General features: G+C 56.9%; 1 protein-coding gene across 2 annotated transcripts in view; it reads right to left on the reverse strand.

Moving 5' to 3' along the window:
* Positions 1-669: 669 nt before the first annotated feature.
* Positions 670-12,792, reverse strand: part of ACSF3 (acyl-CoA synthetase family member 3) — a 50,544-nt gene continuing 38,421 nt past the window's right edge. For both annotated transcript variants that reach the window (XM_041770897.1, XM_041770896.1), the window contains exons 8-10: positions 6,958-7,092; positions 6,237-6,348; positions 670-2,474 (exon numbers count right to left, since the gene is read on the reverse strand). In XM_041770897.1, coding sequence (XP_041626831.1) covers positions 2,297-2,474; positions 6,237-6,348; positions 6,958-7,092 — 425 coding nt within the window. In that variant the 3' untranslated portion in view covers positions 670-2,296. The remainder of the gene's footprint in view (positions 2,475-6,236; positions 6,349-6,957; positions 7,093-12,792) is intronic.

Here is a 12,792-nt window from a genome sequence, read left to right on the forward strand (position 1 = left end):
TGAGCCCAGAATTTACTTATTGGTCATGTTTTTTTTTTTTTTTTTTTATTTATGATAGTCACAGAGAGAGAGAGAGAGAGGCAGAGACACAGGCGGAGGGAGAAGCAGGCTCCATGCACCGGGAGCCTGATGTGGGACTCGATCCCGGGTCTCCAGGATCGCGCCCTGGGCCAAAGGCAGGCGCCAAACCGCTGCGCCACCCAGGGATCCCTATTGGTCATGTTTTAAAGGAGTATATGCTGTGCCCTACAGGCCACAGGCTGGGGTGAGGAACATGGGCCCAGAGGGCACACCAGGGTCGGGCACAGGGATCCCAGTGTGCTGCTTGGGCTCTGGAGGTTCCAGAAGGGCCACCGAGCAGCCACGGCAATGCACACAGGACCACAATGATGAAGGTGACCCTGAGCAACTGACCAGAGAAGCAGAGCCCTCAAGTGGAAAGACGGGCCCCACCGCAGCTGCTGAGGACACAGGATGGGAGATGCAAGCCAAGTGTCCAGCGGCCCAGGGCAGGGGAGGCATAGACAGGCCCAGGAAGGGAAGGGGCAGCAGGGAGAAGTGGGCAGGGGACAGCACAGTCACCTGGGGGGCCAGGGTGAGGGCCCCAGTGGCGAGGTCACACACAGGCCATGGCTGCTTTAAGAACTGGAGCCACAGTTTCCAAATTTATTGTTTATAATATAGTGCTTGAATCTTCTTCAAGAACATTTTTATTTTTTATTGTTTTAAAAACTTATTTATTTATTCATGAGAGACACAGAGAGAGGCAGAGACACAGGCAGAGGGAGAAGCAGGCTCCATGCAGGGAGCCTGACGTCGGACTCGATCCCAGGTCTCCAGGATCACGCCCTGGGCTGAAGGCGGCGCTAAATCACTGAGCCACCCGGGCCGCCCAAGAACATTTTTATGTAGAAACTGTAGAAACTCAACAGAAAAGTAGTGGGAGTTTTTGAGCATAAGTTGGTTCCAGCAGTTCTTGGAGGACTTTACGATCTGGCTGCTCAGCCAGGGGCCGGGGCGTGTTGCAGGGCAGGGGTCCGTGTCTCCCACGTGGGGTTTGCTTCCATCCATCAGGCACTACTCTGTTTTACACGGAGATGCTAACCTCCCGAAGCGGAGCACAGCCTGTCTCCTACACCCCTCCCCAGACAGGAATGTCAGGCTTAGTGCACCAGGACCTGACTCCTGGGGTCGCCCTGCCTCAGCTGGCCTGGAGTGCTGGCACCACCTCCTCCCTCAGGGGCGCCTGGCCCCTGCCCTGGGCTGCAGGGGCAGCGGGGAGCGGGGGGAGGGTGGCAAGTGGCTCTGCCCATGGATACACCTGGAGAGTCCAATCCCCAGGCCCTTGTAGGGACTCACACCTCACCCCCACCCAAGAGACAAGGGGCATCTGTCCTGACCCCGAGGACTCAGCACTGAGGACTTCTGACTGGGATTGGAGTGCAGGATGGGGGTGTTGTCCAGCCAAGGCCGTGCCCTCAGGAAGCAGGCACACATGTTTGTGTGTGTGGGAGGCCATTCCAGCCAAGGGGGAACCTTCTGGAAGCCTCATGATGCTTGGTCACATTGACACAGCAAGTGGGGCAGAGCACTTGGTGTTCTTAGACGTGTGCATTCCAAAGACAAGTCAACATCCTTCTGTGGTCTTGTCAGTTGAGGACGATTATTTTTTGAAAGTATTTCATACAGATCATAGCATAGACCAAATAATTACATAAACTTTTTCAGAAATCAAAATGTCCAGTAGTATGACAGATACAGTGGAAACCAGTGAGACTCAGTGAAGACTTGCAGGGCTCGATTGGAGTGTCTCCAGTGGCATGTGGCTCCCTAGTCACCACAAGGGAAGACCTCGGACAGCCAGAAGCCTGGTCACGCAGTGTTGGATGTGATGCCAACGGCCGTCCCCCTGAGAAGAGCTGGATGGCAGGCAGCCAGCTGAGCTGGCCTTGGGTAGCCAGCCTGCTCAGTAGGTGGTGACTAGTAGTAGGTGTGTGCCCCGGCCTCAGGCAGGAGCGTGGGCTGATCACCGGAGCAAACATGGCCCCTGGGAGCCTGGGAGGGGAGTTAGGCTGCATGGCGTAAGGGTGGGGGGTGGTCATGCCGGCGTCTATGGCCTTTCTATGGTCACCTCCTCCTGCCCAGGACCAGTGGCCCCTCCACTTGGTTTTGCTGCTCTTTTTTTAGACACACGTTCTGGGTACAAACATTCTGGAAAAGCTCAACTGCAGCTGTGCTGTGAGTGCCACTCCCCAGCAGCCTTGGGCAGAGCACCGTGATCTTGCTTCTCTCTGGGTTAGGGGGCTCTAGGTAAAGGGGAATCTGGCTCACTGGCGCCTGGTCTCAGGTCACCTTGGTTGCTCGGATAGAACTGCCGGAGGAGATCTCTCTTGTTGATCTTCCCCATCTGGTTCCGCGGGATCTCATCCACCAGCAGGAGCTCCGAAGGCACAGCATACGGGGCCAGGAAGCCCCTGCAGAGACAAGTAGGGTCTCAGTGGCAGGCATACCATGGGACAGGCAGCCTGGCAAGGGGGGCAGATGTCCCATGGGGCCCCGAAGTCCAACCATACCCGTGCCTGCCCCAGGAGGGCATCTCTGCTGCAGAATGCTAACACGGAGAGGATGTGGGCAGAGGACGAGCCCTCCTTGGGGCCAGGCCTCCCAGAGCCGGGAAGAGCAGGCCCCACTCTCAGCTGGCTGTCATGACAGCAGACCTTGGCCACATGGCTGGAGCAGGCAGGTGGGCAGGGCCAGTGGATGCCTGCAGACCCCTGGGTGCTGTGGCCTTGTGGACTGGTGCTATCCTTCCTGCAGAGCCTTGGGATGAGCAGTGGGAGGGACTGGCCTGTTGGTCTCAGCTGCCCTGCATCCTGTACTCTCAGGAGGGTCCCCCCATTACACGGTGCATTCTCCTGTGAGTGGCCACATGGTGGGATCTTGTCACCTCCAGGCTCTACTCTGAGAAACTACTCCTTCGGCTGCGGGCACTGGTTCTCTCCTGAGACCCCGTCTCAGCCATCTACTCCTTGCCCTCCAACAGCTGCACATGGGGGCCACATGCCCCAAGGTTAAGGAAAGCACAAGATACTGCCAGGCAGTGGGGGTCTCAGCCACTGGGGAGGTATCATGGTGAGCTCATGATGTGTGGTAGCAGAGAACCCCCAAATCTCAGCCTTAGCAGCTGGGTGCTCGTGAATAACACATGATAATTGACTTTGTGGGCAGGGTCCAAGTGCTCACAGGTGCCAAGTATCACCAATACCCCAGTGATGCATGGTTACCTTGGGGTGGTTCGTGCTGAATGCACCAGCTGCAGGCCAGTGGGGAGTTTGGGGTGCAGGTGTGGGCTAATGTGCGAGAGGGTGCCTCCACCTATGGTCCTGGCAGCTATCCACAAGGGCCCAGAGGACACATGCAGCTGGCTGGACTTTGCTGCAACAAGCTACCAGGACTGTCCGAGTGACTCTTGCAGCATGGCAGGCCGCACCCCTGCAGCCCCGTCACAGAACATAGCCCTTCCCGTGCCCCAGCCCCACTGCCCAAACCTGGGTACTCCAGTTAGGGTGGCTCTCCCCATGCCTGCTTCTCTGTCTTCCCTGTTGGTGGGCCAGCATCCAGCTGGTGCCAGGGCCCAGAGAGGGAGGGCAGAGGTAGCTCTGGGTGCCACCCGAGGCACAGCGATCCCTATGATGGATGGCCAGGTGAGCAGGCTGTGGGGCATGGGTTCCTGTCAATCCACAGACAGAACTCGGGAATGAAGGCCACATTAAAGGTGTTTTCAGACAGAGACGCTGCCAAGTCCCCAGGCAGCTGCTGAGGCCCTTGGGCCTGGGGGCCAGGCTGGGACACACATGGCATTTCCTGGTGACTAAACCCTCTCCCAGAGACAACGCTTGAACAGAAACACAGCTGACCCTTGAACAACACTTGCTTGAGTTGCATGAATCCACTCATATGTGGATTTTTCAATAGAGGAGAACTGAAAATGTGTTTTGTCCCTCTTGTGATTTTCTTCCTCCTTCTGCAGCTTATGTGCCATGAGGACACGGTACATGCTATACACAACACACAACATACAACACACATGAGAGTCGACTGTTCTCAGCGGGGCTTCTGCTCAACAGTTGGCCTTTTGCAGCTGAGTCTGTTGGAGCATCAATAGTAGTAGGGTGCAGAGCCAGAGTGGCAGAAGTGCTGCTGGTGCATGAAGCGGGGGAAGGAGGTTATGGGGGGGCCGATAGAGCCGGGCCTTATGAACCCTAACGTGGCAGCCACTTTAGAAGAAAGGAATGAGAGTGGCCCCAGTGGCTTAGCGGTTTGGTGCCACCTTCAGCCTGGGGTGTGATCCTGGAGACCCGGGATCAAGTCCCGCGTCGGGCTCCCTGCATGGAGCCTGCTTCTCCCTCTGCCTGTGTCTCTGCCTCTCTCTCTCTGTGTCTCTCACGAATAGGTAAATAAAGTCTTTAAAAAAAAAAAAAAGGAACGAAAGCCATAAAAGCTAGGAAATGACGTGGAAGCGTTCTGAAGGGCACCTGTGGGCCTGGCATTTCTGAGAACAGCAGGCCTTCACCCCTGGGGACTGAGGGCTCTTCCTGGGAACATGGGCCAGCCCTGGACATGTGCAAAGGGCCACAGCTTAGCAACAGGTTCAACAGGAAATGAGACGCGCATCAAGGCAGACTGGAGTTATTTGTGAACAGCAGGCTTCCCCAGGGACACATGCATGAGAACCACGGACATGTTCTCCAGGGAGAAGGTGTGGCAGGCACAAAGCAAGGATGCCCACCACTCCTTCGTGGTCTCATCAGACATCACTTGTGTTCAAGATCACAGAGCCTAGATTCCTTCCAGGTGTAGAAATCCCACATCCCTTTCTGACTTGGAATCTGGGGGGATGGAAGTGGTAGCAGGTGGTCCCAGACCCCACTCCAGGCCATGCTCACCCTTGCAAGGGGATGTGCAGCCTGAACCCCCAACTCCAGCTTGGGGCACAGAACAAGGAAGAAGGGTCAGGCCCTTCTTGGAGGGTAGAGATGGAGCATGGAATCTCCAAAAAGAAAAAAAACGGGAGCACAGAGAAAAATGTTATTTAAAGAAACCTCTAAAAAGACCCCCAAATGGCTGTGGACATGACCTAGAGAGAGAGAGAGTACATCTTCCTCAAGAGCCACATTGGGAGAGGTGGAGCCACATTGGACCTGCTCTCCACAGGCTAAGTGGCCTCCACGTCACCGCCTGGTGACTGCCAGGCTTGAGGACACAGAGGCCTGGATGCCGGCCTCACTGAGGGACAGTCCTGGAGATGGTGGATAGACTGTCTGCCCTGACCTCCCGGGGGGCGGCCCCCCCACCCCAAGCACACACAGTGGCCATGGCCACAAGCCAGACAGGTGTGCATGCACCGAAGGGGGTAAGTGTGAACATGGGGTATGGGGGCTTCTGGCTGGGGACAGCCATGGGTCACCCTGACACTGGACCTGACCCTCTCTGGTGGAGAGCTTGGCAGAGGGCGACTAGAAGCTTCTCCTTTGTTAAACAGCTTGCTGCAAGCATGATTCTGTAAATCCAGGGGAAGTAAATCGCCCAGCTGTGCTGTCCCCTCATGAAACAAGGGCTCCTGCTGTTGTGAAATCATGTTGGACGAGCCAAAAATATCTCTAGCGCTGAGGAGCGGGAGGCAAGTTGGGAAGTAAGGGGGTGCAGGGAGAGGGCAGAGGAAGGAGAAACCTCTCAGGTTCGAAATAAAGACTGGGGGTATCATGACAAGCTTCCTTTCTGAACTCGGCGCTACTGCTCTTCTTGCTGCCTATCCCATTGGCCTTTGGTGGGACAGACTGCAGGGTGCTGCAGGCATAGGGGAGGGGGCCTGTGAGTGTCAGCATGCAGAGAAAGCTCCAGAGCCATGGCACATGGCACGAAGCTCTGGGGACGGTCTACGGTAAAGTGAAAGTGAGCCCATGGAATGTAGAGCTGTGGCCCCAGCACCCCAGGCTACATGAAAATCCTTGTCTTGTTCAGCACAGGTGGGTGGGTGGTCTGCCCAGGAGAGGGTTGGGAGGGGACGTACCACTCACTACAGCTCGCCAGCTACCATCACGGAGCTTCCCTGCAGCCTCAGGAATGTAACATGTCATCTGGCTTTCCTGGCTCCCCCGCCGTCCCTGCAAGACTTAGGACCCCGCTGCCCACCCCGCCCTCGACCCCGGGACAGTCCATCCCCTGCCTGCCCCTACCTTGCCCACTCTTTGAGCTCTCTGTGGGACAGCGAGTGTCCCTCTTGCAGGGTCACCACTGCGGTGACCCGTTGGCCCCATGTCACGTCTGGAACTCCAATCACAGCTACATCTGTGAACAGAAGAAATGCTATGTTGACTGCTGCCAGCTGGGGAGCATGGGGTCAACATGGGGGTCCTGTAGGGGACACTGTCTTTTGGGTGGAGCCCAGAGTGGGGGCTGGCTTTCCCATCTCTGCCCTCCACCCCCCTGCACTGTCCTAGGGCAGGATCACTGGTAGGAGGGCTGGGGATGATAACAAATGGGTCCTGTCGGGGAGCCTCTGCCATCCCCATGGTCCTCACAGCCTGTGACCTGAGGTAGGAGCAGGTCTGGGCAGCGCCCACATTTCCCGGACCAGCAACCACCAGTGCATGGGGGCAGCACGAAGACCACCCCCCACCACAGCCCTCCTGAGCAAGCCAGGGCTCCTGAGCATATGGGCTGTGCAGACCAGTGCAACCTGCTCAGGCCTGGATGCTAGCCATGGCGCAGAGGCAGGGCGTATGGACGTGCCAGGGGTGGGGAGGTCCCTAACTGTGCCCCAAGGGTAAGTAACCTGGTCTGGCTCTATCTACAATGAAATACACATGGAAGCATGTTCAGAATGTTTCCAAGCCGGCCGGGTCTGGACCCAGCTCGCCGTGGGAAGTCCCTGCCATGGGGCTGGGTGCCACGTACCGGTGATGCTGGGGTGTGTCAGCAGGAGCCGCTCCACCTCCAGGGCGCTGATCTTGTAGCCACCACTCTTAATGATGTCTACGGATGTGCGGCCCCGGATCCAGTACATGCCGTCCTTAAACACGGCCGTGTCACCTGAGGAAAGGGGGTCTGGTCACAAAGAGGTGCACTCCAGGGCCCAGCAGGTTTCGAGGGGCACATGCATGCTGCGTGCCTGTGTCAGGGAGCATAGGTCCCCTACCCCGGGACCCACGGGGTGTTGGGGGTGCATGTGGGGTGTTTCAGAACAAGGGGGCAAGCATGGAACTCAAGGGCTGTGACCTCAGCCTGTGGCCTGACCCCAGACGGCCCTCTGCACACAGCGGTGTCTCAGAGCAGAGATCAGGGCTCAGAGGCAGGACACCTACCGCTGTCAGCACTCAGCAACACTGCTTCCTGCTCTTTCTCAGGCCTGAGCAGAGAGAACAAGAATTGCGGTCTCCTGCCATCCCATCAGGGTGGGGGTCCCAGTCACAGCAGGGTCCCAGTGGAGTTGGGCATCATTGCAGCCCGCTTTCACTCGTGGGGTCTCCTGGGCTGCAAGTAGTCACCCAGGACTCTGAAGGAGGAGAACGCTCTCCTGCCCCTCCACACTGACTGCGTGGTTTCCTGCCATGCTTTCCTCACATGCCAGGCCCGGAGGTCCACCTGGTCCTCTCTTGGGCAGCACTGGGCCACGTGATGCTCACCAGGCATCCTAGCACAGGCAGGTGGCAGGGTGGGGGACAGTGAGTGCCAGACCAGAACAGGGAGGGTGTAGGGGAGGCGGGCCCAAGTATGTGGGTGGATGTATGTCCATATGTGTGGCATGTGTAAGTGCTCCCATGGGGCACACACATGTGAGCGTGTGCCTGTGGGGATGCCCCTACCCGGCCCTCTGGGAACAGCACTGGTGTCTCCCTGCCTATGCTCACAAACCCTGAGACCCATGCTGGGTCATTAGCTGGAATAAATCATCAATGTTTCATGACGAGTCACGCCTCCCACGCAGGAAGGCACCATCCATCATCTGCCACTACCCGACCTGCCGCGGCCTAGGGCATGATCCGGTCTACTGAACACGACAGATGCTGGTGCAGGGATGGGTGACTGGCTTACATATGGCGGCGCGGGAAGGCCAGGCTCCAAGAGCACAGGGCCAGGAGTGTGGTGGGTTCTCTCCCACTGACAGAGGCACTGCAAGTGTACCTTTGGAAACGGTGACTGGGTGGCGGCTGGCTGGTGGGAAGGGACGTGGGTGTGGCTGCGGGTACGACTGGGGTGGACACACCTGACCTGGGTCCTGCAAACCCACTGAGTCCCCTATTTCTGGGGTGCAGGCCCAGCTTTGGCTGGACAGCTGTATGTTCCCCCAAGAGCTTCCTGACTCCCAGCTACCTAATCCCTAAATGTACCATTGGGCGTCTGAGAAGGTGCTGGCAGGCTGTGTAGGCTCCGTGTGGCCAGGTGGTGTCCTGCCATTCATGGCAGGAAGAAACACTAATGTGCCTCCAGGAAGCAGGTGGCACGATGACAGCACCTACCCACCTGGCATGCTCATGCTCGGTGGAGGCTGATATACTCTGGTGAGCTCCCCATCCCTGTGCTCCCATGGGGAGCCCAAGGCCTTGCTCTGGCGCCACGTGACGCACCTCAGGCCCCGCCTCACCTTGGACACCAAGCAGCAGCTCTGCAGCTGTGTCTGGCCCTGCCTCCAGGGAGATGTGGGCTGAGCCTGGTCAGGTGCACACAAGGGCCCTGTGTTCAGGCACTGATACCTGGCATGTGCCAGCTCATGCCTGCTCCGCACCATGGGCTGCACCTCCTCCAGAGGAGATCCTTCCATGCTTTCCCTGAGTGTCTGCCTCCTGCAGGGCTAGGTGTGGAGCTGGAGGCCTCGCCAGGGATGCAGATTCAAAGAATTATGCTGAGGAGAAAAGGCCGGTCTCCAGAGGTGGCACCTGTAGGGTGCCTCTTCCCTGAACAAGTGACAGGGCGGCTGGGGTGAGGGGTGGGGGTAGATGGGAACAGACAGGCTGCAGCACAGCAGACATGAGGGCAGTGAGCAGAGGACACACATGCATGTGCACACACCTGTGTAGGGCTGGCGGGCCTTGGAAAGCCCAGGGACAGGCCCTGCTGTCACGCTGGTGACGAGGATGTGGACATGGGGATGGGGAGAAGGTGTAAGGGGCCACCCTGCACGCCACCTGCATCTTCCCATGAATCTGTACCCATCTCAAATAGAGAGGGTTAAGAAACCGCTATTTGCTTTGTGGAGAAGCTCCCGGCCGACCCTGGGGGACTCATCCCCAAGTTATGTCCCATGTCTACAACTCGCTGTGATCAAGCAATCACTTATTAGGTCAAGAATTGGTATTAACTAAGCTCCCGGCTGAGAGGCAAGCACAGGAAACTGCTCACTGTGATACTAATGAATGTGTCCAACGAAGTCATCTGTCCCTTAGGTATCAGCATCCCCCCTGCTGGGAAAGACCTGTTCTGCTCTCGGGGGTGGGGGCTGCCCAGGGTTGGGGCGGGTGCACAAGGGGCGGCTGCACAGGGGGTGTGCACTGGGCGGGCAGGGAAGCAGCTGAGAACTCAGCCATCCTTTCTGTGCCTGGCACCTGTTAGACACTGTTGGACTCCAGCACGGGCTATTCCTGGCATCACCCCAAGCTGGGGCTGGAGTGGGGGGACTTCTTCCCACCTGCCCTTCCTGCTCTCAGCCCCCAGGTGCTGGCCAGGTTCTGGAGGGAAGACAATCAGCTGAAAGGCTCCCACAATCACAGGACGTGGTGTCCAGAGTGTGAGGACGAGGAAGGAAGTCAAGTCAGAGCACCCAAGGCACTCAACTTGTCGGATGTTAGGAATCTGGGATGGAGAAGATTCTCTGGGACTCCCAAGAGGGGGAAGGTCATACAGTGCCCAGCAGGAAGCGGCTGTAGCCGACAGCAAGCATGGTGAAGCTAGAAACCAATAAATATGATATCTAACCCTGAACTCTATCTGCCTGTCCTAGTGAAGACACTGTTAGACACCCCTCCCCCACAAAACGCACAGCTGACACTGCACCGCCAGGAGGCTCACTCCTGGAGAATGCAGCTCTCCCAACTACAGAGCAGCAGGGAAGGAGGAAGCTGTGAGACACAGGGGGGCCTATGTAGGGCAGCAGGCCCCGAAGTCCCCCCCAAGCAGGCATGGTGGCACCAGGGCGCCTCACTCAGGGAGCGAGAGGACAAAAGGACCAGAGTTCCCATGAGGCTCAAGCGAGTGCTGCATCCAGTGCCGCATGGCACAGACAGTGCTGCAGTCACTGAATGTGCTGCTTCCAGGGGGAGGACAGGTATAGAGATGGAATCAGCTCAGGTGCAAATGGCTACTGTTCTCACACTGGTAAAGCTAGTGGAGTCTTCAAGCCATCTGTGTATAACTGTGATAAAAACTGAAGACTTACAGACACTCATCCTCTGCCCAGGGGTCTGGACTGACTAGTGGCCCCAGAAGCCAGCCCGCGTGCAGCAGGTGCTCAACATCCAACAGAGGAGACAGAAGATGGTCTCATGTTGCCACTGGGTCACTGTGTCATGGTTCACGAAAACATGTTCCAGGGGGTCTGGGACTTAACTTTATGAACGCAAAGCCTGGAAAGCGGCAGAAGAGACACAGGAGAGCACCCCCGCGAACCCTGGGAAACAAAGGATTCTTAAGCAAGATATAAAAATAAAAGACACAACACATCCAAACTTTCCATGCACAGAAGGAGTCACCAGCACAGGGCTTGGGCCGGTTGCAGACTGCATGGCTGGTCCACCCAGCATCCCAGAGGGGCTCTGTCATCTGGCATAGCCTTCATGGTGACCCTGCCTCCCTCTCAGTGAAATGCACAGGTCAGGGGCAGCCATCCCTTCCACGTACCCATACCTGCTAACATGCAGCACTTGGCCTAGCTCCTAACTGGGACTTACAGGTCAAGATGGGAGATCTCCTTGTTGGAGAGGTAACCCAGAACTCCCAACAGTGGCAAGGCAGGAGATGAGCAGAACAGATTGTGCCTGAGTGCCATTCTGATGCCTTCTCCATTGGAGAGGTGTGAAACGTGAGCATAGCATGTACCAAGTGTGTCCCTGAGAGCAGTGAAGCTCAGCGAGGGAGCACTGGAGACCAGAGATACAAGGATGGAAGGAGCCCTTCTGTAAGTGATGGTGGCCAGCAGCCATGCTCGGCTCACAGGAGCCCAGCGGGTGACAGACGCGCAGATGCCCACACCCAACACACAGGTCATCAGGTCATGTCATTGCTCTTCAGAGCACAAGGTCTAAAGGCCTCCTGAGACCCACTGTTGGACGCATCTGAACACAGCTTCTAGCCTTGTGTTTTAGAAATAATGCCGCCGCAGGTGCCTGTGCACCTGGCTCTGCCTGCTTCTCGTCACCCTTGATGAACAGGTTCCCAGAAACACTCTGGACACAGTGTCACCTGTTGGAGGGAAAGCACCCGCCTCACGGCAGCGAGGCCCAGCTTTGTCAGAATTTCACATTTGGTGACAGGAGTCAATCACTGTTTCCGCATTTCTCTTGTTCATCACGAGGAAGTGAGATGGTATCTTGTGTATTTTTAGGCCCAGAGCTCTGCTCTTCTGTGATGTGCCCATCACCTGCGCCTGTTCCCCCTAGGGCCTGGGCTCTGTGAGCAGTCGTTTGGAGGTGTGGCTCTGGAGAGCAGCCCCACATGGGTGCCGAGGCCCGTGAGGGCTCCGCTGTCACTCTGCTGGTGCTGTGATGTCTGTCTCCAGGAATAACGTCACGTCTGCCATGGAGGGAGGCAAGAACCCGTTGATGTTCTGGTGGATTTTCCCAGAACCCTGAACTATCTTTGACTGACACGCTGATGTGGAAATGATGCACTGTTTACTAGGTCACTTAACACTAAACAGTGCATGGTGAAGTATTTTTACAGTAAGTCAGAGAGGCTGTTTGTTTCCTTATGCTCAGTTAGCAGTGTCTCCAACACAGATCTGCTTAGCAGGAAGCGTCAAAGGTAGTAGGAACTGTGACATCTGCTCAGCTCTGTCCCCATGTCCATCCTATGTCCTCACCTCTGTCCTGTGTCTTCATCTCCATCCCATGTCCTCATCTCCATCCCGTGTCACCTCCATGTCCTCATCCCTGTCCCATGTCCTCATCTCCATTCCATGCCCTCATCTCCATCCTATGTCATCTCCAAGTCTTTGTCCCTGTCCCATGTCCTCATCTCCATCCTGCGTCACCTCCATGTCCTCGTCCCCATCCCATGTCACCTCTGTGTCCTCACCTCTGTGTCCTCTGCTTCACCATAAAGGCCTGAGGATGCCTGGCTCCTGGAATCAGCTGTCCCCCTACCCTGGGCTAGCACTGGTGCCGTGTGCATGTCCAATAGCTTCTCTCTGGCTGTGGTGATGCTCAAGTGAACAAAAGTTGGGAGGAGTCACCGTGGCTGTCAGCAGAGTTTCTTGGGGGAGACCTTGGGTCTCCTCTGTAGGGGGAGGCCACGATGCCTGAGGGCTTGCTGAGAGCCCCCTGCATATCTGGAGAAGGAGGTGGACATGGGCGACTGGGGGGCAGTAGGACTGGCTGGTGATCTCTCCCCTCATCCAGACATGGACTCAGCCCTTCCTCATGGCCCACCAGCAGCGGCTCTCTTGCTCCCGCCAGAATTCTGTGGCAGGAGGGGCTGGCCAGGGAAAGGGTTAAGTTTAATTTATCCTGATTTCTATTTAATATCATGCTCTCCCCGCAGGAGCCAGCAGCTGCGAGCTGATTGCGCCCGCTCATTATG

This window comes from Vulpes lagopus, chromosome 10, assembly GCF_018345385.1.
Source record: "Vulpes lagopus strain Blue_001 chromosome 10, ASM1834538v1, whole genome shotgun sequence".
Classification (NCBI taxonomy): Eukaryota; Metazoa; Chordata; class Mammalia; order Carnivora; family Canidae; genus Vulpes; species Vulpes lagopus.